The sequence below is a fragment of the Haliaeetus albicilla genome, chromosome 9 (genome assembly GCF_947461875.1).
Source record: "Haliaeetus albicilla chromosome 9, bHalAlb1.1, whole genome shotgun sequence".
Taxonomy (NCBI): Eukaryota; Metazoa; Chordata; class Aves; order Accipitriformes; family Accipitridae; genus Haliaeetus; species Haliaeetus albicilla.
Genome location: NC_091491.1, coordinates 6,701,243 through 6,728,438, shown reverse-complemented (window position 1 = coordinate 6,728,438; position 27,196 = coordinate 6,701,243). Strand labels below are relative to the sequence as shown.

The 27,196-nt window shown below is 44.7% G+C and overlaps 1 protein-coding gene and 2 non-coding genes across 3 annotated transcripts in view; 1 reads left to right on the top strand and 2 right to left on the bottom strand.

Annotated features, from left to right (window-relative positions):
* The window catches only part of LRRC75A (leucine rich repeat containing 75A), a 95,589-nt gene extending 86,932 nt beyond the window's left edge, over nucleotides 1-8,657 (top strand). Inside the window, exon 4 of the mRNA XM_069791304.1 lies at nucleotides 6,386-8,657. Coding sequence (XP_069647405.1) covers nucleotides 6,386-6,971 — 586 coding nt within the window. The 3' untranslated portion in view covers nucleotides 6,972-8,657. The remainder of the gene's footprint in view (nucleotides 1-6,385) is intronic.
* Nucleotides 8,658-26,199: 17,542 nt separating this feature from the next.
* Nucleotides 26,200-26,273, bottom strand: LOC138687022 (small nucleolar RNA SNORD65). The gene has a single exon (XR_011326362.1). It is a non-coding gene; the product is annotated as a small nucleolar RNA SNORD65 (small nucleolar RNA).
* An 848-nt stretch (nucleotides 26,274-27,121) lies between these two features.
* On the bottom strand, nucleotides 27,122-27,196 carry LOC138687015 (small nucleolar RNA SNORD49). Its single transcript, XR_011326355.1, has one exon. It is a non-coding gene; the product is annotated as a small nucleolar RNA SNORD49 (small nucleolar RNA).

Sequence of the window (27,196 nt, the reverse complement as noted above, 5' to 3'; positions counted from 1 at the left end):
CTTCTTGGTTTTGCTAAATTAAAGCCATACTAGAAGTCCCACAAGAAGTTACATGAAGGCAGGCGGGCAGCATAGCTCCTTGCAGGGGATATCCACGCTGGTTAAAACAAGGATCAACCCCTGGATGCTTATTTTAGCCATGCTATTAAATGGTTATCATTTATTCACAGGGATGCTATGTGCTTTAATTGACAGTGAGATCCCGCTATAACTAGCTTTGGTGCTCAAAGACTGAAAGACAAGAGTAATTTGGGGTTTTTGAGGTGGGAAGAGCTTGTTACTGAGGCATCGCCCCGGCCCCAGCCTCACTACACCTCGCTCGCTGGGGCTGCTTCCAAAAAATGATGTGGCGGTACATATGGGAGAGAAGTAGCTGCCAACATATGAACATCAATTTTTTTTTTTTAATAATAAATATACTATTTCATTGGTTTCTTTCCCAGTGTTGCCAAAAAATTACCAGTAGAGAGAACCACGTCACATTAACAGCTGCCTTTCTGCCCACATACAGGTTAAATGAGACCTTGTAAGGGGATAAGTATAGATCTTGTTAAATTACTGTGGAGGTGTGTGTTTGAGGTTTCAGCTAATCCAGCAAACCACGAACTGCCACTAATAGAAGTGCCACCGCAGCAGTGAAATGGGTCCCCAAGGCACAGGAGAGTTTAGTGAGCGTACAGATGTGTTGAGCACCACGACATTATTGACCTACCCACTGGAGCTTGGCACCAGATCATTTACTAATAGTTTTTGCACTGTATGATCTGTCTTGCCATAAGAAAAAACAAACCTCTTACATTAAACAAGGAAAAACATCGGCAGTTTTGTAACTTTTTTTAAAAGCCCTCTTGTTCTCCTGCTACCGAGGTATGCTCAAGGACTGATCCCCCACCTAGGTAAGTTATTTCTACCAGAGCTGTTTGTTCCTAGAAATTTTGAGCTATTTTCTTACATTAAATGAGCTTTAAGACTAACCTAACACTGTGGAAGTGAGGGCCCAACTCTTTGGATGAACGACGCTTAGGTTCACCCTGGCAATTTTGATTTAAAACACGTCCCTGTGGAAGAGCAGCTCAGGATCTTGCATAAGCCGAAGGGGATTTGCATCAATTCATTGACATAACTTTTCTCTGGCTGGTTTTAGTCTGGGTAGCTATTTGCCTGCACCTGCATGAAAAACAAAGATTAAGACAGTAATTGCCCTGGCTTAGACTGAGCAGCCTGGGCTACTGGAATGAGGCTTTGCCCCCTTGCAAAGCCAGGCTTAGTGCCGGCGGCAGGGGAAGGGGATGAGGGACCAAGTCCAAGCTCTGACCCTTCCTCCAGCCCCTTTGCACGGCCCAGCTCACAGCCTGGAATAAATCCAATGACCAGTAGCATTATCCATCACGCCCCTCTCCACTTTGCAGTGCAAGTTTGGTAACACATTTCGTTTTAAGGTGACATAGAGGGGTGTAGCAGATGCGGCCCAGCTTCACCGCGTCTTGCGCCTGAGAGGAGCCCAGATGGGAAAGTGCTAATTGCACCATTACACCAAGGCACCAAAATTAAAAAAGAAAGATTAAAATTATAGACATTGTCTGGCCAACCTTTTGCTAAGCAGCCTGCGTGAATAATCTTTCCTAGGGCAAACCAGCAACTGAAACGTGCAGATAATAGTAAACAGTAACAGCAGCTCTCATTAGCCTTTCCTCTCACCCCAACCCGGCCATTGGCTAATGTGTGTGTAATAAGTCACTTAATGACCCAAGATTTGTTTTAAAAAAAGGTTTCCAGTCAGATTGGTGTGCTTTTGAATGGGCCTAAATCACAGATTCAGAGCCTGCCATGGGTGATCATAGGCTGGGGCTCCTGTTTATAGGTAAAGCCCTAGCCCACTTCGCACCCAGTAAAAACCCTTAGCAAAGGGCTCATCCACCAGACTGGTTTGGTTTCTTCTCTTCAGACCGCAAGTCTCTTGCTAGGATGTCTGAAGCAAGTGCAGAGAGTTGGAGCACCCAGCTGTGCTTATCATTCCCACTGGATTGCCTTCATCCATGTAGGAATGCTGTGTTGTAACCCCAAAAATCCCACTTGGCTGCGTAGGACCCTGCAAGAGCACAGCTCTGTGCCGGGGCTTCAGTTTGTATCAGCTAAAGCTGTTCCTGGAAAGCCAGAGGAGTGACCCTCTTGGATTTCATCTGAGCTGGAGAAGTGAAAGCACATAATAAATAAATAATACAGCCATAAAACCCCAGCGTGCTGCTGCTCCCTGGTTTCTCCGCTCCTGGTGCCTTATGCAGAAGGAAATGGCTTTCCCTCTGCCGCTGGCTGTTTTGGTTTTGCTCTTGTAGATCTTGCCCCTCCTGCGATCACCCATCTCCTCGGAGTCTTACCTAACTGTGCTGGATATGTCCCTTTTCTCCAGTTTTCTGTTCTCGAGACTCCATTATGGATTTTTTTTCTTTCCCCCACCAACGGACAAGGCGTTTCTCATGATCTGCCACAGCCTCACCGGTAGGGCTGCATGTCAAATTAAGAGACGGGTGCTATTTCTTGCAAAACACCCCAGATGTTTGTCGTTCTCCCCATCTCCCACGGCTCCCTATCGAGAGCCACTGGGTTTGCTGAGCAGCGAAGAGCTCCCACAGCGCGGAGCCCGTCCCAACTTGTGGCACAAGCATGGTCACAGCAGACAGCGCTTGCTGAGCTGTCCCAGCTCGCTCGCCCGATGCCGTACCCCAGTGCTTGCTTTATGCCAGGGCTGCAGTCAGGATGATGGATCAAAATTACCCTCAGGTCTCCCAGGTACCTAGAATTAGAAGGTTAATAAGAAGTCAATCACTCTTCTTAATAGTGGTAAAGAAATTGGCCAACTGCTGCACAAACCCATGTTTTTAAGGCTGATAAATTAATTTATGCAGCTGCCATTTGGGCTAGTGCCATTCAAGCATTTCTGGGGAAGATTTGCTGTCGTCTTAGATCCTGCAATGCCATTCCTGGTCTGTCCCTTCCCGCCTGGCTCGAGTCTGCTCCAGCCCATGGCAATGCCCCCCCCAGCAGCAGCGACCGTGGCCAAAACAAGCTCCTCTCTTCAAACATAAAATCCCTGAATAACACACACACAGCAGCCAAGCATTTTCTGGGGCATGAAGCAGGGGGGTGGTGGAATTGATTTCCTTAAGGAGACCTTAACACTGCATAGCTTAGTTTAGGTGAAATTCAGTCATTTTGCTTGCAGCACAACAGGCAGGTGCCTTTCTGTTAGAGCAGGAGGGTCGCACTGGGCCACACGAGCCCCTGAAGGGCTCAGGGAACCACGAATAAAAAATAAAAAAAAAAAAATCTCATTCTTTCCTATGGGCTGTTCCCTGAAAAAAAAAATAGTTCACGTGAAATGACTGCGATCCAAGAGCCAGGTGACGATCAAAGCCTTTTGCACAGTTGTTGCATCCAGCTCCAAGTTCGGTACCTGCTCGAGCTGAGGAGGGTCTGTGAAATTAGCTCCCTTTCTGCCATGGTGCAATATCAGAAAGCCACGGCTTAAGTGCATATTGAAACTGGGAGGAAAGCTTGTTTTCCTAGTGTTTAGCCAAGCCTCTAGATGGAAGTTGACTTTAATCCCAGTGCTTATCTGCATCCATTTCTTCCTTGTAATAATATCTTCAAAGGAAGAGCAAGAACAAAGTACTGCTAAACGGACCGTGGAGCATAATCCAGCATCACCAAGGGAACTCTAAAAAAGATCTTTCACCCCTCCCAGCCTCCCCATCACAACATGGTCAAGATTTGTGAGATGTTTCTGCTCTAGAAATAGCACCCAGGAGTTTGCCTGCTCTCAGCCCAGCTCAGCTGGGTCACAGCCAGGTCTCCGTAGCCAACCTGTGGCCATGGGCACCCAGTACATGGGGTTTGTGCTGTTCAAGAAAGCAGAAGAGTAGCTCCGGATTTGGAGACTCTCTTGTTAACTGGCACACAACTTATCAGCATGGACCTTTGGAGTAAAGCTCTCATTTTTTTCCCCTTGTTTGAAATAGTCTCTGGGCAGTCAGCTCTCACGGGCAGCTTGGAAAAACAAACCCAGAAGAGACATCAGAGCATCTTGGCCCCAAGTCCTCCACAGCATTACATTATCTGGCCAACAGCTTAACCCCAAGTGCAAAGGCAGTTGCTTTCTCAACGGGTGCACATGCGTGTATCTGATGGCAGGCAGGACATCAGGGCAGCCCTGCCACAGCTTGTTCTGTATTTGCTGCTAAAACCAACACTAGTCCTGTTAAGCTAGCTGCTTTGCTGACTGCATCAGCTGCATTGCCCCACCAAGCAAGGTAGCCTCCTGCGATGATTTGGAAATCACTGCCTGTTGACTCAAAGGCAGGCAGCTAATACTCTGCAGGGCTGTGAAAGACAGACAAGTAAGGCACTGCAAATAGCTCCGTACCCTTGGCAGAGCAGACATACATGGCAGATCACCATCCATACCTTCACAATACCGTATACAGCCCCCGTGCTCCCAACTCTTATTGCCCTCTTGATGACTACAGATAGTCAAACTAGAGCACTTGGCTCATGCCCATGCACACATGCATTGCAAGTGCCATTCTTCGTGGGGGGGGGGGACAGACATCTCATGGCATGCCCCCTTCTGCTGCTGGGCTGAGCCAGGCTTTCTGCTCTCCCTGGCCCTCTCCTAACACCTCAGGACACGTTTCCTTGAAGCAAACTCTTTAACTGTAGGTCATAGCAATTTCAGCCTTCCTGTGATTATTTAGGAAAGTTATTCTGGTGATGACGATTTTGGAAAGTACACACACACACACATATGCATTTTGGGAGGGGTTATTTCCATAGGAACTGCAGGAATTTCACTCTTCCTTGGCTTGCAGGTCTCCAGTACATCAAGTGGCCATGGCAAACTCCTCATACCCCAGTGGTGAATGCGGGTATTGATCAGTCAACAATAAAATGCTTTGGTACTTACAAATAACCTTCATTTCCTTCCACCCTGCCTCTTTTCTAAGTTATTCCCCCAAAGTCTAGTGGGAAGCTCACAACACCTTGCAAGGTTGTCCGTCTATGTGCGTTATTTACAAATTAAAGCTCAGCACAATTTACAACTCTCTAGCTCTGTTACTTTTGGAACTCCTCAGGGGAAAAGCCCAACGCTTACCAGCTGCCTGCACCCACCCTCCCAGATGACAAAGAGCTCATGGCTTGGTGCACATGTTGTGGAACCAGCTGTACAACATCTTACCGTGCTGTGCAAGACGAATTTCAAACAAGGTGTCGTGGCACCAGAGCAGCCGCGCTTGAGCAGCTGCCCAGCAGAGATGGTGGGCTGGCTCTGCAGTGGGCATTGCTCAGCGGCTAAGCAAAGCAGTGTTAGTGCTGGTTTGCATTTTCAGCTAGAAAAACCAACAGGTGCTGGGCAGAACCGTTCTCTGGCTCAGGCTGTAGTGAAAGGCAAAAGCATTTCCGCAGCTGGCTGGTTTGGCGTGAGGCTAAAACGCCTGCGCCACCGCAGCGGATGAGACATGTGTGCTCACCAAGTTGACATGAGCAATTAGCATGCATGAGGCTCCTTCCACCTCCTAATTCACTCAGAATAACAACTCATTAGCAAAAAGTCCTCAGCAGCGCTAGTCTGCCGACAGGTCCTCATTGTAGATACGTTCTTTGATTTGCTTTAGAAGATAAATTGACCTGTGAAACTCCAGTCTAGCTCATGCTAATGAGTCTCTGTAGGGTCATTGTGAGAATTAATTTATTTATCTAAGGATTTCTCCATAGTGCTCATCTCCTCGGCAGCTAGACTGAAGAGACATAATAGGTCTAACACGCTGGAAATACTAGATCAAATCACCCAACCCTGCAGGTGTCTGTCCTACATTTGCTGTCTTGGGCTAAAGTCGTTCTGGCTTGGGATCTCAGTTTCCCACCTGTACAGCCAAGAGGACAAACACATGCCCTCTCGCTCAAAGAGCTTCGTACCCAGCAGTGTGAGAAGCGTTACAGCAGTACTAGCAATTCCTGTCCATCTTATCAAGGGCTTCCTCACTCTTTTTTTGCACCTTTAAAAGCACCAGGATAGCCTCTTTATTCCAGGGTTTTGCAGTGGCTGTAGAAAAGAACTTTGCACTCTTTCTGAATTAAGGGTTTTTTTTTTTAATCTGGTGCTCCTTGTTTCTGGCCCTCTTCTATCAATAAACAGAAATGTCTCTGTGCCCCCACAACTGCACAGACACACTCCTGGCCTCTGCAGAGGAGATGGTTAGCCCCAGTTGAACATCCTACCTAGATAACTCATGTTCTCGCTCTCTCTAAGAGAGCCAGGGAGCCCAAAGCGATGCCACGGAGCAGAGACGTCCCCCCACATTAATGTCCCTCTCCTTTTCTTCCCCCACAGCTTGAAAGCTGTCCTGATGGGGAAGCCTCAGGACAACACAGTGGACTTGTCGGGCATCCCGCTGACGCTGAAAGACTTGGACCGCGTCACGTCCTACCTCCAGCACAGCTCGGAGCACATCGACACGGTGGAGCTGTGCTTCACAGAGCTGACGGACGACATGCTGCTGCAGCTGCTGCCGGCGCTCTGCGTGCTGCCCCACCTCACCACCCTCTCCCTCAACGGCAACCGGCTCACCAAAGCCATCCTACGGGACCTCACCGAAACCTTGAAGGACCCCAAGAAGTTCCCCAGCGTCACCTGGATCGACCTCGGCAACAACGTGGACATCTTCTCCTTGCCGCAACCCTTCTTGGTCAGCCTAAAGAGACGATGCCCAAAGCAAGGCAACTTACCGACTATTCTGGAGTTTGGCGAGGGTCAGGTAAGCGATTTGGAGAGCCAAGATGGCCTGGCTGAGAGCCAGGAGGACCTGCGTGCTGGACCAGGCAAGACTGACAACATAGGTTTGCAGCAGACAGACAGAACAGTTGAGGCTGGGGAGCTCCCCAACTCGGAGCAAGGTGCTGCGACACCGCAGACATGATGTCCGGCTCCGTGGCTCTTGGGTGGGCGCGTTGAGCAAGGATGACTTAAAACCGAGACCTCAGCGTTGGAGGTCCTGGCGGAGGGTCGATTCACGCGGTGGGTTGCTTCGGGAGTCCGGACTGCTGCCTTCCTCCCGTACGATGAATGTCAACTTTTTTCTTTTCCAAGACCACATAAAGGTGATCACATTGAATACTTGTATTTTTGAACATTAGTGACATGCTAGGCTTTTTAACCTCTCAAAAACGCGTCTCTAAGGTGGTGTAATACGAGGCCCTTCCTTAGAAGAGCACAAAAGGGGAGAAGAAAGGTGCCCAGACTTTGCAGGGAAGGGCTCCCTTTCCTTAGTGCTGGATCCCAGCCAGAGCCCCGCTGCTGTCCCACATGTGATGGACAGACAGCAGTCACCCCAAAGAGGACTGCTGCCGAGATAAACCTTAAATCCTTTTCAATCCTGACTTCAGGAGATGCTGATGAATAGCATAACTGCTGAGATTAAACAAAAGTCTGATCACACACTAACCAGGGGTGTTTCTCTTAATATAGCAAGCCAGCCCAGAGGGAGAGCTTTGCTTTCCTGGTGCAGAGCTAAATCCCAGCCTGCAGCGTGCCTGGATGGCATTCTCACCCTCCCGCCTTACTGAAATCAGGCTGGCACTTGTGCCTGCCCAGTATTTATTCAGACGTGAAATCCAGTTTCCCACCAGCCGTGCTGCTGTAATAACTCCAGAGCTTTTAATGTGGTACCTGGAGCTTGCACCAGCAACACTGAGAGTATTTGATCCATTCTGGGGAGCGATCCGCAAAATCTGGAGCCGGGCCTCAGCTCAGGTTCATTGCTGCTGTTGACAAAAGAGACCACAATACTGAAGGTTTATAAAAGAAAAAATAATCCTGGGGTTCATCCCTGTATCACTGCCACTGAGGGCTGGGCAGACACAGCCAGCTGGAGATTTAAAGCCTCCGAAATGCTGTTGGGTCACTTGGCTGCATCCATCCCTCCCAGACCAGAAGTGCTTTGTTTCTAAAATGTCATTTTGGTTTTTTTCTAAAAGAGACAGGGGTTTGATTTTATTTTATTTTGGATGGAAAATGGATCACCCCAGAGCAGCAGCACTGGAATGGGCACTTCGGCTTTTGAACCAGAATTTCATTTGATCCTAAACCTAGGGGAGGGCAGGAAAGTGTGAAAAACTCCCTCTCCTTTACATTCAAAGGACCAAACATGACTCCCTTTGCTAAGAGGGAGCCCTTTTCTATCTGTTCGAAGCCCATCCCTGAGCAGCTTTACAGCATCGTTTTCCTGGCTCACAGCAGTGACTCTCTGGCTTTGCTTCTTCTGGGTGCAAACGCCGTCAGACTTTTTGGTTGTCCCTTTGCTCCGTTCATTTAACATCACTGCACCGGGAAGATTTTTCCAGAGGGGCTTCATGCTGTCGGTTGTTGTTTCTCCTCCGTACGCAAGTAGATAACTTAGAAGAAGCTCTGCTACTCGTTTTAAAACATTTGGCATCGTTCAGTATGATTTGCATGTATCCAAGCCTTTTTCCTTTTTTTTAATGCTAACTCTTTCCAACAGGCATGAAAAAACTTTGCAGTGAATAAACTGTTCTGTTTGAAATAAAGGAGCTATCCGTAATCAAAATGAATGACAATATTTAATAAAGACCCAGTGTTGAATTTTTCCTCTGTACAGGTTGAAATGCCCAGCTGGCAGGCCAGAGCACCCCAGCAAAAAACCAGTGCTAAGCACTGCAGCTCTGGGTTCTCCAGGGTGCTTAAAAAAAGGGTCGCTGTAGCTGGCTGGAGAAATAAATAGCCCAGTTTATGGGCTGGATTCTGCAGGGTGGGCACAAGGTGGACGCAGAAGCATCGTAAAAGCATCTGTTAAATTTTAAATGTTGCCAGTGTGCAAAACCAACGTGGGAGAAAGGAATACTGAGAATGGCATACTGCTCCACAGGGTATTTATCTCCAGTCTCAGTGCACTGAAGGAAACGGCTTTTTATTTGCAGCAAGGGCTCTCTATATGATCTGTGTTCCAGCACCCAAACCACGGCAGGGGACAGGACATGGGGGCCAGCGTGCTGGTGGGAGCAGGTTTGTCCTAACGCCCAGGAGACCTCTCCCGACGCACTTGGGGACTATTTCTACCCTTACTACAACTTTAATAAGGTACCTTTAGTAGAGGTATAAATTAAGCAAGGTGTGATACACTGGGTTGGCTGGGTCTCAGCTGCATCCCTAACCATCAGCCCATCCTCGGGGGAGGTTGCACTTCTCCCACTCCCCAGTAGCCACACACAGGGGTCTCCTTGCCTGGAGTGGGCTGTGGGATGGAGCTTATGGCACGTATGTTTTGTTCATATGGAAAGGCTGACAGGCAGCATGTAGAGCCTTTGCCTACACCCAGGGCAGGCAGTGAGACACAGGCAGCAAATCCACCATCACTACCTCATCTGCCACTTGCCTAGGTCGCCCTGCTGTGCCAGTAGTAGATCCCGCATGGAGATTTGTTAACTCAGTGTATGGGGATTTCATCAAGAACAAGATTTCTCCTTGCAAAAAAGAAACGCCAGCAATTTCTTCTGTTAAGAGGTCAGGCTCTGGTTTGCTCAGTACCTCAGTACTCAACACTGGGCTCCCTTCGTTATGCACAGCTCTGTCTGTTTAAATTATTTCAATCACAAGCTCCTTGCTGCAAGCTTTTTATTTTCTGCTAAGTATTTGCACAGGAACCAGCCATCCTGGGCCTCAGTATCTGTCTGGACCCCGCAGTTTGGCCATGCAAATTCATCTACCAGAGGCGCTTTGCACTTAGAGCGCTGCATCATTTATTGATGCTTTGCACACTCAATTCCCTCACCGACACGAAACCACCCAGGAGGTCGCTCCTGCCACATTTCCCCTCCAGCTCAGCTTCTACCTGCTATGAAACACATCAATCAAGCAGGAGAAATTTTGCATTTATCAGGCTTTTTCTGCAAGGGGTTACCAGCAGCCCACCAGCTCAACTTTCAGCTGCAGAGGGCTAAATGCAAGGCTCTGTCCCCAAAGCTGCTGCAGATGTGCTGCAAATCAGGAACACCTCGTCCCAGCCATCCCCCTCTGCTGTGAAATGCTGTCGTTGGGTCCCTCGTGTGATCATCCAGGGCTGCGCTGCAAAGGATGAGCCTCTGGAGAAAGACCCTACATCCCTCAGCCCTTCGCCCTGTGCAGACATTGCACCACTTGAGCTAGCTCTGCTCCACTGGTACAGACAGGCTGGTGCCAGTATCTCTGTGCCCAACGAGGATTTAGCCCTACTGAGAAAGGGAAATAACTAGAAAGGGCCTTTTATCGATATGTTCGTGCATGCTGAAGCATGCACCAAATTACTGACTTTCACAGGAGAGAAAAAAAAAACACAGCTCCAGTAGAGACAGTTACTCAGTTATAAAAATAAGAGGGCTTTAGCTAATCAGTCTCTTCCTTGCAGTGTGGATTAGGTCAATTAGCCATTTACTGCACTTCAGGATGATGATGATGATCCTGTGGGCTCAGTAAAGAGTATTTTTTTTTTAAGAATGTAGCATGAGATTGCTTCCCTTCCCAGCTCATCAGCATCAAAACAAGCTTGGAGCTCACTCCATATATAATCAATGTTCCCCGTGCTACACTGGGCTGCTTCTTCTGGTCAGAAGCTTTTAAATGGCCCTAGAAGAAGGATTCAAGTACTGAAAATCACTGCTGTTAGAATATTAAAGTCGACTGAGGTCATTTCTTGTCAAAGGGGGGAGGAAGTGGCCACCATAAAATAAAAATGTCCATAAAACATCCAAGCCCTGTTTGGTTAGTTATCTCCAGCAGCGCTACACAGCTCTGCCTGTGCATGAAGGAAACTAGTCTGTGGGAGAAGATTTATGCCTTCAGCAACAAAAATGTAATTGGAAATAATTCTGCACAGATTGAAGAGCCCACACTGAGGGGAATCGAAACAGTAGGCGAGGAATGAGAGAGGCATGAAAGGGCTGATGCCACACGCTCTGGAGGGCTCGTTCCAGCTGGGTTATCTCGGAAGAGTTTGCACAAGCCCTGTTTGGGTTTTGAAGGTGATTATTCATTTAAAATGAGGGTTACATTCCTGGGGGGGCTAGAAGCAGGCAAGAGGGCTGGTGATGGTTACCCCCAAGCACGGACCGCACTGGAAAGCAAGGAAGCCGCAGAAAGCACTGCTGGGGACATCAAGAAGCTCAAAAATACTTTGGGCAAAAGCACTGCTTGCTGCTCACCAGTCCTTTGGAGAGGAGCAGAAGACTGCAAACACCTACCCAAAAGTGCCGCAGAGGAAAGGCCAAAAAGTGACCTAAAGGACTAAAGGGATACCAGGGAAGGCTGCAGCGGCTGAGCCGGGGAGTGGGCTGCCCCAGGCAATAAAACCACACCGGGTTATCGCACTGCAGCTCACTTTGCATTCAGGCACAAATGTTTCAGTGCTCTCCTATGGTCCAGCACACCTCGTTTCAGCAGCGGGAGAGGAGGAGGCTCCTGAGCTCGTGCAGGGACCACTCATGACCTCAGAAATGCAGAAACTCCCATTTTCCATTAACTGGGAGCACATCACCGGTAGCTGCTATTGCCAAGGAAACCAATTGACCTTATCAGCAGTATTCATGTATTAATCCTTGCGAGGAAGGGAAAAAACAACTAACCTAACCTCTCCGGTGTAATGTTCCTAGGTGAGCAACAGATGTAATCTCCTTCCGACCTCTTTGGTACATGGGTATCGTCCTGGAAACATCACGCAGTGATCCCACTCTTCCTTCGCTCCAGGGGCAGTTGAGTTTTTACCTGCCAGGGTGCTGTATTCCACCAGCAAACTATACACAGCAAGAGGAGATGATCTTTCCAGCTCTATTAAATGTCTTTAGCCTTAAATTCTGAAGGACAAATGGGCAACCAGATCCATCCCTCACAGACCTCCAACAGCCACCAGCGGTGCGAGCCTCACCGTTTCATACCAGCGCGCCCCATCTTCACAAAATATTCTCAAATGCTCAACAGCTGTAAGCAAAAGAGCTGATGACCCTGCAATACCAGAACCTGCTGGGCTTTGGAGCTTCCATCTTTCCTTTCCATGCCTTGGGGGAATAGAGGTCTTCTAAGATGATGAAGTGGATCTCAATGGGGATCACTCCCCTCCCTTGCAACACCCCACAACCAGCGATTGCACGCTTTCAAGACATGGGTTTCCACACACCCAGGCAGCACATCATGACTGCTACTTAGCACCCAAAGCTAGCCAAAAAATAAGAAATACAACAGGTTTGGGTTCTACAGTGTATTTACATGTGCGTGGTCAAGGACAGCTTGTCCACGAGGAAGGCAAAGTGAGGAGCAAACACCATCTCCCTGCACTCATTACAGCCATGCTGAGCTACAACCCCCACAAACTTTATCATAAATGCAAATATCTGCAGCTAGTGACTGCTTGCGGACAGGAAGGTTCATAGCCAGGAGACAGGCAGAAGAGACAGGGAAATATTAGTGCAGGGCTGGCTGCGAGGCTGCCCGCTTACTTCACCCCACTGCAATCCACACTCTGCTTGTACCAGAAAAGCTCCTCCAAATCCACGCAGGTGCAACCCTTTCCTCACCAGGACCAAGCCCTGGGGGGGGATCAAGGCTCCTCTCCCTGATGCACACAGCCCAACGCATCCTTTGCTCTCGCATTCTCACTCACATCCATCACACCCACCTTTAGAACAAATAATCTTTTTTTTTTTTTCCTTCCTCATCTTTATTCAGAGGTAAAACTGAATATCAGGTACAGAGGAGGGTTTCTGGGCAGGGCAGGCAAATGGTGGTGTCTGCACTTCCTAAAGGATTGGGGTTTCCCCGATGCAGCCTCCTCTCCACCTCAGCAAAACCCAACTTGTGTTGTATTTATTTTCATTTTCTTCTAAGCTTTAAGAGAGAAATATATATTTGCAGGGCTGCAGCACATGGCAGATTTCCCGTGTGCTCCCCAGGAACGCACAGCACTGCAGGGTAGAACTGAAATAGTAATTAAAGTGGAGGGGGTGGTGGGTGCAGGCTGGGTTTTTTTCTTGCATCTGTATTTTGCAGCCTCTGGGTTGTAAAGAAGCAGGTTGGTAGGAAATTGCTGGTTGTGGGGAATGGGTGAATGAAAACTAATCACAACTGCTGCAAAAGACGGTGGGTTTTCAATGTGAAAAACATGTTTTTCAAACAAGAAAAAGCTGACCTAGTTGAAAAGCCAGAGAGCAGCAGGTCGGCTGACTTCTATTGTCGTTACAAATATTTATTGGAAAATGTGGTGCTCGGGGACGGTGAAGAGTGCTTTTCAGGGACCGAGAAGGATTTCTACACTTGTCATGGTAGATGTCTAGTGAGTGCCCTCCTAAGCAGACGCTGCTGTTCCTGAGTGAAGATACGACCAAACCCTTGAAGGCAGGAGCGTGCCGAGCTGCCTGGAGTGGAGCTATGTCAAAATCTCAATGGAAATCCCAATATCCAAAATTCAGGAATGCTGGGGTGTCATTTTCCTGAGCAGACAGGTCCAGAGGAGAGCCACCAGCCCTACGTATGCCCTGGGGTCTCTCCTTCCAAAATCATGAGTCACACACAAAATCAGACCTTCTCCACCTCAAACATAACAGCTGGGGAGTGATTTTGAAGGCTGTGAGCCAGGCTATAACAAAACCTACATGAATAGTCTGGTTATTATGAGGAAAATCAACTCTTGTGAGAATGCTTCAGCTGCAGCTGGTTAAATAGAGAAGAAACCAGCAGGAGCTAAGAAAGATGTTTGCAGGATGCAGTTTTCCCAGGGAGAAAGTGACTCTGATGGGGTTGCAATGAAGGACACAAAAAGGGAGAAGGTTGAGACCTGGGCAAATCCCACTCTCAACATCTGGGATTAAAAAACCATCTGCATAAAAACCCAGGAGGCTAAAACTTTCAGCTGCCCCCATGCTACCTGAAGCCTGATATTTTTCCCCTTTACTAACAGAAGAAAAAGTCCTGGCTAGGGGAATCTTTTGCATTATTTATTGGCAGCTCATGCTGGTGTGTTTAACGCTGGCCCTGGAGATAGCAAATAGTCTGCTTGAGCTCAGCTGATAGGGGAAAATGCATATAGCAGCATCTGGAAAAGTAACTAAGTATTATCCCTCAAGGGCTACCTGTTTTACATACAAAATACTGAGCAAGCACAGTTAGAAACCAGAGGGGCTTTATCTCTTGCTGATGAAGGAGATCTGAACCCAAATTACATTGCAGTTCAGATGTGTGCAATTCTTGTTGGAATCATTTTCCTTGGTGGAATGATAAGGCCAATGCCAAAATACTTCAGGGCCCAGGAAAAAAGTGCCAGATGCCAACTACTGAGCACTGGGGGGTACCAGCCTCCTGCAAGCAGGGATAGATGGAGCAGGCCACCTTCCCCTTCCAGCCCATCAATTATTTCCTACATTTCAGTGAGCAAATATTCCACCCAGTTGTGAAATTTCCCTTTTACTATAACCACAATAATAATAATAATAAAAAAATCTGATGTATCCTATTGTTTCGGTGCTTATGGCAATGTCTTGGCCAGGATGAGGGCTCTCTTGCAGCAGATGCTCTACAAACATGACAGCCCCTGCCCATGACCACAGGCAGCACGGCATCCTTCCACCATGCACTCAAAGCTAACGACCAGCAAAAGTGACTTTCAACTTAATTCTTTAAATAAGATGGATTTGAAGACCAGTTTTCCTAAACTGTCAGGATTAATATTGGCTTTGGAAACATCTCACAGATTTTGCTATGCAATCCATGTATCCTGCACTAGTAAGAGTGTCGAGGGAAAGCCTGCAAGGCTCGCTTAGCGGCTCTCAGCCTCCGAGTATTAAGTTGGCAGATCAGCCTTCAGAGGTCACAGCTAAATTGAGTAGATTTCATTGATTGCACCATTAATTACCTGCCCAGCAGAAAGCTCCTGCACAATGGATGACCAGTTAATTTACAACAGATCGCTCGTAGGAAGCTTTATTACAAAGGCAGTAGCAACTGGCCAGGCGGTAGCAAGTACTGCTCTTCTGCTACCTGGCGAGATGGTCAAGCTTACAACCAAACTTAATGACCTCCTTTTTCAGACATTGCAATAACCAGTGTCTCCAAGCAACATCATAAAAAAAATGGCAAAAAAGAGCTGTACATCCAAAATATGTGATTTATGTTGAGCTGAAGGCTTGCTGGGAATAAAATGTGGATGTTAGTTTATTTCTTTGAGCAGCCATAATCACTAAGCTGGCAGGGAAAGAAAGTATTTGATCTACTTTGCTTGTGCTTTACCATTAACAAATGTTAGCGCAGAATTTGTTCACAAGGACGAACTGCAAGAGCTTTGCTAACTGGAAAGGATGGGGGGAACCCTGGATCCCAAGCTGGCACTGCGGGACAACTATTTAGGAACACAGTGCCAGCTTTGTACATGAGAACTCCATAAGCCCACGGCTCAGTTACCTGTGATTGATGGGGAATTGGAGCTGCTTTGTTTATAGTCCCTTTTGGGAGTTTTGGGCTTGCATTTTCTATCTTTTCTTCTGTAAATATGCAGAGAAGACCCCTGTTTTTACCTTTGGATTAGTTTATGGTTTTACATAAAACTGAAGACCTGATTTAGTAGAGTCAGAAAAGATGCAACCTGTTCACCACCACCTTTAATAATTTGTGCAGATTTCTAAATTCATTCCCTGAGTTTTCTGCCTCATAATAGCTTATTGATTCCACGGCTTCTGTGCCATCTTTCATTCTTCTTTGCTATTTTATTAATTTAGTCTGAGAAGAAAAACCTGTGGAGCCTATATAGCATCCTTCAAGAAGGGTTTGCTTAGCTGCACCTGGCGGGTTGGGCTGAGCAATCAGTTCCAGCCCAGCTCTTCAGTAAGCCTGTCCCATGCTGCATCTCTCCGCAAGTTGTTAGTGGAAGCAGAAATAGCATTTGAGGTTTACAAAAGAGAAGCGTAGGGCCACTGCCTTGTGCTGTGCCAAGAAGGGGAGAAAGATCAATATATAACTCACTGAAGATTTGGCCCGTGCATTTATCGCTGTTTTTTTTCTAGGCATGTGCTACGAGGCTGCTCTATTTCTGGCTCTCCCAATGGCTTGCTGTGTTACCTGTCAGCTGTGTCCTTCCCCAGGGGAAACCAGAGCTCCTCTTGGTTTGTGCAAGCCTTTGCAGAGGTGCTCTGCGATTAGGATTTTGCATTGCAAGCAGCAGCCGAAGGCCTCCGCCAACAGTAGGACCACAAGCAACAGCGAGAGACGTGCTAAACACAACGTGAAAATCACAGCTACATGATTAGACCTCAAAGCGCCTTATTACAGGCACGCCTATCCTACAGGTGTAAACTCCTGGAATAGATATATAGAGACTCAGATATATATGGAAAACTACAAGATAAAGGAAGGGACATTGGCTGTAACAAATATGGAAAAATCCAGCTGCATCACCATGGGAATGAGCCTCCCCTTTCCTCTTTTGCAGCTGCCTCTTGTCTTGCTACTACCTCCAAGTAAGACCTGCAATTCCAGCTTGTCTTATATAAATGAAATATAAGGCAGTAAAGAATCACTCTCTGAGCACCATGCGCATCTAGCTCTGGTACCTGCTAACCTGGCTTTTACCAAACTCCTGTTGAATCCTCCACATAGAGATGCAGGCAGAAAATCTCAGAGGTAGACAGATTTTCAAACACACAAAATAAAAGGCATCTGCTTCAGACTGTGGGCCTTTGCACGTCGCTTTCCAATAGGAGAACTTCACCATTACTTTTTTATTTAATCTCCTTCACTGTACACACCTGCTTGTTAAATTATGAATTTAAAGGCTAAGTATTTTTCCAACCGCTCTGAAGGAAGCTGTGCTTTCTTGCAAGCTCAGAGCTCCCCTCCACCACATGCACTGGAAACGGCACAGAACTGCAGGCTAAAATGCAAAACTTAGCCTTTCTTTGTGCCCTTCACGTGCCTCTGTTTGCCATGAAAGCCTGCCAACTATGTTCAGGTTCTTTGCAAGAGATAGAAAGGAAAAGATAATCAGGCAAATTATAAGGGGGAGATTTTCAAAAGAACAAAGCACCTACTTCTCCCTTCCGAGCAGCTGAAGAAGAGAGGTTTTGCAAATGTGCTTAAAGCCAACTGGGTGTTACGCATTTTCCCAACAACTGGCAGAAGTTACTGTAAAAATCACTCCATTGTTCAGCCGGGGGGGGGGGGGGCGAGCAGCAGAACAGCTTAAAGCATTGCAACACTTGGGACATACGAACTGTGTTTCACTACTGCTCATTTCTAACCTGAGCTCACATCAGTGGTATGTCAGGCCTGTTCAGTACATCAGCGGCACGGGAAGATGTTTGCAGTGCGCTAAATGAACCAAGTTCCCAGCATTGCTGGGAGAAAACCCGGCTTCCCACCTCAGAAGTAGTTAAACTCAGTCTTCTGCACGTCTCTCACTGCTGAAACTGCCCTCGTTCTAGCTCATTAACCTGAGTGGATATTGCTTCTTTAAGCGATAATACTAATTAGGAAGCGGTAGAAGGCAAGAGCTATTTTCCCCACACCTACGCAACACACAGTACACATACACGATGGAACTGCAGCTTTAATTTAGGTGGTGCTTTTCATATAAACTACATCTTGCAGACTGATCTTAGCAGCTCAGGTTTGCATGTCAGCAAAATTACCCATCTGATGGGCAAAGTATGCTCCAAATACACGTGTGCCAAGCAAGCCGCATTTAAAAGTTAGTCCCACACAAATTCAGCACAGCTCACATGGAAGGGATTAAACCAGCATTCTCTGATGATAACTGCCAAGCAAAAGCCAAGCAATTGGTAATACCCGATAGGAAATAAGCTCTGGACCAGTGCATTTCTGAAGCAATGCCGTGTACTCACAACAAAACATCACCTGTGCTGTACAACTCTTACATATTTAAGTGTCGAGAGGTCTCTATTATCTTGTCCTTATTTTAATCTGTATTCCTCCAAATCATCTGTTTCTTCTCCCTTTCCCTCCCAGCCCTCCAAAACTTCTTCCAAAGTAACAGACACTAACAGCCTCCCTCTGTGCACCAGGGTCAGTATTTTCCCATGACCACCAATTATTTCCTTCTCCCTCCTTAATTCCTAGGAAAATCTGAAGCGTGTGATTAGACACCAGCTTCTCTGGGAAATCATAATCTTTCCTACCTGCTTTAATTTCCTCTTCTAATGGATGTAGGTACCACCACCTCTTCTTCCTCCTGCAACTCTGACCTTCTGCCTGCTAGTCTACAACTTCAAATGCTTCTTACTTAATCATCAATCAGAAATGCAGCTTTCCCTCCTCACCTACCTCCAAAACCACCCCCCACTACCCAGAAGTTTGCCATTTCATCTTTGGAGCTTACCACTTGCCACCCTGCAAGCAGCAGGAGAAATTAGATAAGCATAGTCTTATTTGTATAAAATACTGGATTCTGTTAAGGAAAGAAAGATTAAAAAAAAACAAACAAAAACCAAAACACTACAACAAAAAAAAACCCTCCAACAATCCTTGCCCTTTGCCTGAGCTATCGGGGGAGCATGAAATGGGGTTGGATGTTTAAAATGAAATGGAGGTAAACAGCTTCACCTGGGGCCCCCAACGAGCACCAGCTATTTAATCAATAAGGGTCAGCAAATGTCCTGACCTCAAGCCAAGCCCTGCATCAGTCTGCAAGCAGCCTCGAGGCTTTTAATAAGATTATTCAAGCTCTAACATTGTTCAACACAGATTGGGCCACCCCTTCTTGCAGTGACATGCAGACCTTGCTTTTTAACAGATGATCAGATTATCAAGGGGCTGGGGGGGGGCAGGAATTGCCAGACTGATTGGATGCAATTTTAATCCCTCAGATCAGGAATAAGACCTGCCTGTGAAGGATGAACTTATGGGCTTTGGTGAAAAAGTCTCCACTGCATCTGACAGTTTAAATCTTATTTTGTAGTTAGAGTTCTGCACAAATATCCTCTCTGAACTGACCAAAAATCCGCACCAACAGTGACTGGGCTCCTGAACGTGCTCTCCAGAGATGCTAAGGAAGGAAAAAGTTTCCCCAAGTACAGTATAACTTTACTGCCACTTTCTACTTACTTTTTATCCATTTCCTCTAACTTCCACAACCTCCAATTTCCTCCATGTACTTTACATGTCTTTTGCAGCATCCCATCTGCAAACCCAACAACCTTAATCTGCCGTTCCCTTCATGAGAGGAGTTCCCCTGGAAGCAGAGCTGCCTTCTCCACCTCCCTCTGTACCAGAAACTCTCTCCAAGACGCAAGCTAACAAGTCTTCACACAGCCACTAGAGAAACCAGCCCCCAAAATGGGCTGAACTTCACCAACAGCTATCCAGAGCTGCGGCAGCCATCAGACCAGAGCTGTCCCTTCACCCATGCAACCAGCTCCAGGTATCACAGCAGTTCTTCAAACAATTTTGGTGGCATTGCTGCTGCCTCCATCCTGCTCTCCTCCCTGAAACTCTTCTTTTTCCTCAGCTTTAGCCTCTGAGCTGCTGATATGCTGCCAAGTGACACAGCATTGCTGTCATCTCCAAAGACCTTTTTGAAGCTTAAAAGCGGTAGCTTTGAAATACCTTCTCCTTGATGTGGTCTCCCGTTTTGGACTACCAAACAGCCTGGCACCAACACAAAAGCTTTGCATTGCCTCCTACAAACACAGAGCATCTTCCTCCCCCAGTACAGAAGCGTACGGGCTGGTTTAGAGATGACTGGATACATATTAAATCAAATTCAAAGTGCACACACCTTGGTACAGCGTCTTCCCATTACCTTCTGAAATCACCATGCATTTCAAAGCACCCAGTTCGCACCTTGCTTTGAAACAATTCTCATCATCTTCACAGCAGGTACCCTATGTATTTCACATCCCAAGGAGCACTCGGCACAAAGATTTTATTATTTACTGCTACGGTTGAAGGTAATAAATATGTGATTTGACACAGTTAAGTAAAATTTCTTTATCCAACAACTGACCAAATTGGCTTTCCCTTTTCTCACCCACCCTAGCAAGGCTCTGATCTCCAGTTTCTTCATCTGTAATGAGGAGGTAATACAGCTTCACAGGAACGCAGGCAGACCATTTCAAGATTATCTGTTGGAGGCACAAGAGATGTAAAGCATTATATTGGGCATTTCATCTGCTGTTGCTGTGGGCCACATTAAACAACCAGACATGTTCATAGATCACGTGAAGACTGGTATTGCATTTGCTGTCAGATAAGGGCTGTGATAACTGAATCTCTGTAGGAAGTATTTGATACCACTAGTATCTTGACCCAGGTATTTATTAGTAAGTCTAAGCTGTTCAGGAAAATTTATATCTGGGTGATAAGCTTAGACTTAGCTAGGAAGTTCATCTCTGAATGTGCTATCAAACCTCAAACCTATTCCACCATTCAGTTAATAATGGCACCCAATACAAACTCACAGCCAGCACAAACAAATCAAATACAGTTAGCACACGTACAGAATATGAGAAAAACAAAGACAACCAAACTGAAGAAACTATCCTCCTACAGCATCTGGCAAAGCACAAGCAAGGAAATAATTCAAAAATCCAGAAAATAAATTAGAATTATTAAAAAACACAAGGAGAGCGCACCAGAAAGCCATAGGCAGCTTTAGAAATATGGATCATTATTTCATTTGTTTTGAGAGTTCATGTTGCAGCTGTGCTATGGAATTATTTTAACACAAATCATTACAAATAAAAACGCTGTTAAGAAAAAAATCTAAGTATTGACTTGCAAAAACTAGGAGTCTAACAACAACAAAAAAAGCACGTACAGGAAAGGTCTTAATTATTGGAGAAGAAACTTTTAACATTTCAAGTTGATTAAAACAGCAGGGATTTCAAATTCAGTCTCCATCATGTAAATGATTTTCTCATATGTATTTTGTTCAGGTTTTACAGTTCCACACACAGGTGCTGGGCTGTGAGGTGTTTATTGACTCCAGCTGAGCTGAAGCTCAACACCCACCACCAAGATGACACATCAGGGCTTTGCTGGGCAAGTCACAGGCTTTAGCAAGCAGCCAGGTTTGCAAGTCTGGAGGCTGCATGCATTTGAGCAAAAGGTAATGAAAGGCAAATAATTCTTCATGTAGTATTTTTATTTTGTACTAAAGAAAACTAATTTTTAACTCCTTTGGCTCCTCATCACACTCTTTATTCATGCACTCTTGTGTCACTGCTGTCTGCTTAGACCAGAAAGCTTTGGGGCTGGGACTGTTACTGCAAGGGCAATGGGTTTGCATATTGTCAAAGAAAATGGAGGCTCAGCCTTCCCTGGTCCTACAGTAAGAAACATTAACAGCCAATTAAAAAGTGGTATTTTCACTGTGCGGGGGATTCTCTGCATGTTAATGAAAGTTGCAAATCTTATTAGACAACCAGGAAGGAACCAGCAGTAAAACCATGTCTCCCCAAACAAGCATCTTCCAAGGTTGCAAATCTCCTTCTCTAGAGTAAATGCTCTGAACTTGATCATTGCACCATCTTGTGGGCTCGAGCATCGGGAGGTAAAACAGGGCAGATGTTATTCTCCCTCCTCCTGAATTAAGAGCACAGGAGCACAAAATGCTGTTTTTTAAATATGTCCTTCTTGCATGCTCTAAATCAAATTCCACCTGTTAAATTCTTACAATTTTGAGCAGTATTAGGATTGGTTTGTAACATTTGGGACAAAATTGATTTTAAGCATAAAATTGAGATACTAAATTACATGAACTGACAGAATAAGGTGCATGTTTGTCCTACTAGACCACTAAATGATGTGTTGACCTTGTCCTTTACAGGAACACGTGAAATGTCATCAACCTTTGGCAGCACAAAGTCAATCACGTGCTACAAACATTGCTGGGCCTGATCCCTGGGTGAGCATGAGAAAGGCCAAACAGCCCCCAGCTATGTAGAGCCTTCACTCTTTGCCCAGAGCAATTCAGTGTCAATGCCTGTAGCATCTGAGAAATTTTAACAAAATATTTGGTAATGTGGCAATTGGAAGGAAACATACCCATAAATTTCCCTTGCATGACACTAATATCATCTTAGTTGCTGTTTTCTAGCAAGGAACAAGTCCTCTGACAATGCCTTATTCTTTTTCACTTATGTGAAATGAGGGAGAGACAAGTTAAAAAATTAACTGCTCTTCCATCTGCCTTCAACAGAAAAGGAGTGGAATTTCAAAATTTAGGACCTATTTCATTCTGAAAAGCTAAGATACACAGTATATCCCTTCCTCCCTTCTCATTAAGTGGATACAGCCAGCTAAAACTGATCCAGCTGAAACAGCAGCTACCAAGTCAAGAAAGAACACATCTTTAGATTTTAGTTAGTAGCTGGGATATATTATAGTAATTTATGGTTTTACATGAGTGATTATTTTAATGCTGATGTAGATACGACTGCTTTATAATACTAATCAAGAAGTAATGATGATAACCAGCATTTATATGAAATGTGAAGCTTGTGATTTACAAAAAGGAAATGGGAGTACTTGCAAGGCAGCCATTTCCCCACAATTATGTCTCTCCTCCCAGTGACATGAACCACACCACACTTGCTTTCCTGTCCTCATCATTTTCATGCAACATTGGAAAGAAGGGATGAGACCAATGCACCTTGCCTGGCACATGCAAGGAAACCATTTACACAACATCCATTATAATTCATTCTACCTCAAACGTGATGTGCGATCAGCTGCCTGCAGTTTGTGCCTCTGAACACAGCCACATGACAAATTCCCTGTACAGAGATGACAGGTCAGTCCCATCCCATCTTGTTTAGTGCCCTGTATAAAAAGGAGCCTGAGGATTAGAGCCTAGTTACTGCTAAATACATACTTGCATCACAGAAGTGATTTTTGCAGCTGGCACCCTCTGTGCCATCTCAGTACAGAAGGAAAGACACAAACAAGATGACTATTACCCGGAGCAGCCATTCTCCATCAGATCAGCAGTCACTGCACATATTTTGTGGATAATATGTAATCACTGTGTTTTCTCTCACAAATGAATTACTAAATGACATTGCCATCTCTCATTGCTAAAATTCAGCTGGCACTCAGCCATTCTTAGCTTCACTGTGTAAGATTTTTTTACTTTCTGCTTTAATCCTTTCATCTATTTTAGATTTATCCGTGGTTGTTGGCTGTTGTTAAGTGCCAGGGACTCCTGCCAACTGTTCTCTTAAGCCTTTAGAAAATCCAAAATAATTGTATTTTAAAATCAGGATTTTTTTTCTGTTGCTTGTTCCCCAACACTGTAAAGTTGATGTGCTCCAAATGTAATTGAAACAGAATCGATTTTATTTCCCCTCCCCCCCAAGCACTGTAAGATAAATAGTAAGATTACATATGCTCCCATATAAGATCATAGTAATATGTTTAGGACACCTATTTTGTTCAAAAGGCACCATTTTCTAATGGGAGTAACACTTTTCCATCCATCCATCTTAGGGAAAAACAAGCCTGTTACAGGATCTCTGCTGAGGAAGTTTGGTTTTGATGAAAACAATCAACAAGAAATATTAAAATGAAACTCATGAACAGTTAACCGTAATAGATACCAACCTGTAACAATAAACCCAGATAAACTGTTTCCTGTTTACGTAAGTATTCCCAGATCAACTCTCCCCTATGTTAATGAGATAATTCTGATACATACTTAGAAAGAACAATTACAAAAACAAGTTGCAGCAAACCTATCTTGAGCAAATTAAACAGCACATTAAACAGTCAAGCAAAAATTTGCTGTTGTTTCTGTTTACTGAGGGCATGTGGCTACACTTACCTCCATTATCATTAATGGCATACAACCTCATTTAAATAAAAGCAGATTCCTTGTGCTCTTTCTGAAAACTTTAAAACCATTTTTATTTCCAATTCATATCATATCACCTCAGAAATGTCTTCTGTCAACATTCTAATACACAAGCTCTTAAAATCAGGAAAAAGTAGTTTTGTTTCATTAAGCACTTGGAACAGAATGTAAGTCTACTTTAAAATTTTAATTAAAATAAACATTGGAGCAACCTGTTCTTCACACTGCTCAAATACATTCAGATAAAAAGAAATGAATTAGTTCCAAACAAGTTTTGCATACTCCATTACCCAGGCTGAATGTTTATATTAAACCCTGCATGTATCACAGTAATGTTCCTAGGAGAAATCCAGATTAATTTACCTGCACGTTACAGTATCAGGCACTCTATTGCTTTTTGACATTTCTCTGAAAAACATCAAACCTGTTCTTCCGTGATTAACGTACATAACTCTGACTTTTCAATGAAAGAAACCGCTGTGAAATCCCGTATTTCATACAATTTATCCCCCAAGCGCAGATGCATGCGCTAGTTCTGCTAGTTTCACAGCCATCAGACAGCACACCTCACCAATGCTGTTAGAGGGACAGACACACTGCCCTCTGATGCCAGATGGGCACCAACAAGTCATAGCATCTTCTTTCTTTCAAGTAATCAGTCAAGAGACAAAGCAGTCAAGAAAACAGATTCAGGTCTTTACATAAACTACACAGGGAAGTGCAGTCACAGCTGGGGCAGTTCCTGAAGTCTCACCTGTGACCCTGAACTGGAGTAACATTTAAGTTCTGCTGTCACCACTTTTTCCCTTTGTCCCATCACAAAAATAAGCAAGCTCACACTGTGACTGGTTTTATGGACTACAAACCCCTGGGTAAAGCTGTATCCTGCTTTTTATTTTATGGCAACCAAGAACTGTTCACCTACATTACTGCAGTAAAAATATTACTCATCACAAACGACAATTTTGGACTGTTTTGTTGGCTGTTCTGAATGGCTTTTTCCTAGCCACACCCCCTCTTGCAAAATTTCCAACTGGGCAAGTTTCATTGTTTTCAGAAGCAATACCAAGCTATCTTCTACTTGGAGCTGTACAGTTAACATTACTTTGATTCTTGTTGGCACAGAATGAGCATGCACAAGGAATTAGTTTATTAATAATGTTTACTTTTTTCAAAAAGCATACTCTAAAATCTTTCACTTGGTGACACCAAGTGGGCAAAATGCTCAGCAACATCTGCATTGTTAAGTCTGTCTTGGTAGACATGCTCAATCGGTCTACGTTTGATGAGACTCTTACATTCCACACTCTCCTATAAATACAAAAAGAGCATTGAAGTGTTACAGCCTGCCAGTTATACTGACATAGTTAATCTAATTGGGAATTTCAGCCTCAGATGCTCTTTTTCTAATTTAAGCACCTCCATTTTAAGTCCCCAAGATTCCCCCAAAACCCTTTAACTTCCATTTATCAACCTCCATTGTAGACCAACCTCAGAATGAGGTATTGTCACACAGGCAGCATTTTTTACTCTTAGTAGTGACACTGAAGAACACTGACAAGTTGCAGAGTATGAGTCTCTCTTCCCTTTCTCCACGTTTAATTTTAGATTCGCACATTTGGACCATTACTTAGAAGAGATGCAGAACAGTAGCTAGAATGCTATTGCTGCAGGAACAGATTTTGCCACCTCTGCAGCAGACTAAGAAAGGTTGAGGCCAAAATAGTGAAGAAATAGCAAGCCTGGAACAAACTGCAGAAAAAGTTGCATTTGCTCTTCTTGCTGTTAGGGGTATTTCAAGCCTAATCTCTCCGGTAATTACAGCAGCAGCATTAGTATCACTTGTTTAAACTGTTTAAATAAAGCAAGTAAATTATCAAACACCAGATAGAATGCTTACCAAACTAAAACCCTTTTACACTATCTGCAGTAGTTATACTGCAGTGTATATACATCTACTTTATAATATTATAGCAAATCACTGGAATACTCAGCAGGTTTATTAACAATGTGCTGCAGAATGGAAAGTCATTCCTTAATGCAGTGAAGTGACAAAACCACACCCAGTTGGGTTTTTGGAGAGAATTTTAATAGATGTGTAATCAAAACAGTGTAACTGTTACCATTTCTTAACCTTAGGGCAGAAAAATACATAGTTTACAAACAATAGTTCCCAAGCTCATGCGCATGTTTTGTTGGATTCCTTTTTCCTCAGACAAGATGTTTTCTGCATAAACACCTGTAATACAACAGCATAGATAAGTTAACCATTCAACACTAAGTGTTAAAACATTGTTGATGTAAGGGATATCATCAGAAAAACCTTTGCTCACCACCAGTCAATCTGCCGGTAATTCCAGCAATTTTTGGTTAGTTTCATCATATGATATCTCTAGGTAAACTGATACATTTCTAGCAGAAGCAAGACCTTTATCCCTTTGCTATACAGTGCCATCAGCAAAACTGTAGTGCAGGAGACAGCTGCTCTTATACATTTACTGTCTGTATTTTAGTCTACTGAGTATTTTTTTGCCTAGAACTTCATTAATTACACTTTTAGAGCTAAGAAGATACAGAAATAGTAACATAGCCAATAAGAATGTTCACAATTAGTTAATGTTTCTGAGACTACAGCCAAAACCCATTATGTTAAAACTAACAGCACACCAAATATTAAACTCACCCAGAAGAATCTCATGCTCTTGCTATCTCACTGCCTTCCACAGGACTTGTGGAGAGCTGTAATATCAATTGGTAGACATTACTAACAATTAGCACATGGCAGCAGAGGCCTGCAAGCTATACCTAAACACAGAGCTACCAGGAAATAAATACCAGGCTTTAAATTTTGAAGAAGAGAGGAGAGAAACAAAGCAGATGGATTCAAGCTATTAAGTATGAACTGACAAAATACGCTTCTTGAGTTTCTGGCAGCCTATAAAACTCATTCATTCTCAACTTAGATTGCCACCTGGTATGAAGCTCTGCATGGTCCAGTGAAATTCACTTACCTTCACATTAGGGCCATCTTCCAACAGCGACCTGCTCCCTGTCCCAACTGCGTCACATTTATCTGGAAAGACCAGCTCTGCAGAAGAAGTGAAACAGATAGACGTGAAGCTATGTTAGATATTACAAGAGCACTTTTCACAGAGAGCAAGTATAAAAAGTTGCCCGATTAGTTCTAGAAGACAAATTTCTAGAACTCAAAACTCCACATGCATGTAGCTGTATTTCAGACAAATAAGAAGGTTATCGTCAGTTCTCGCATCTGACGGCACTTCCTATTCAGGGTTATCATCATCAAC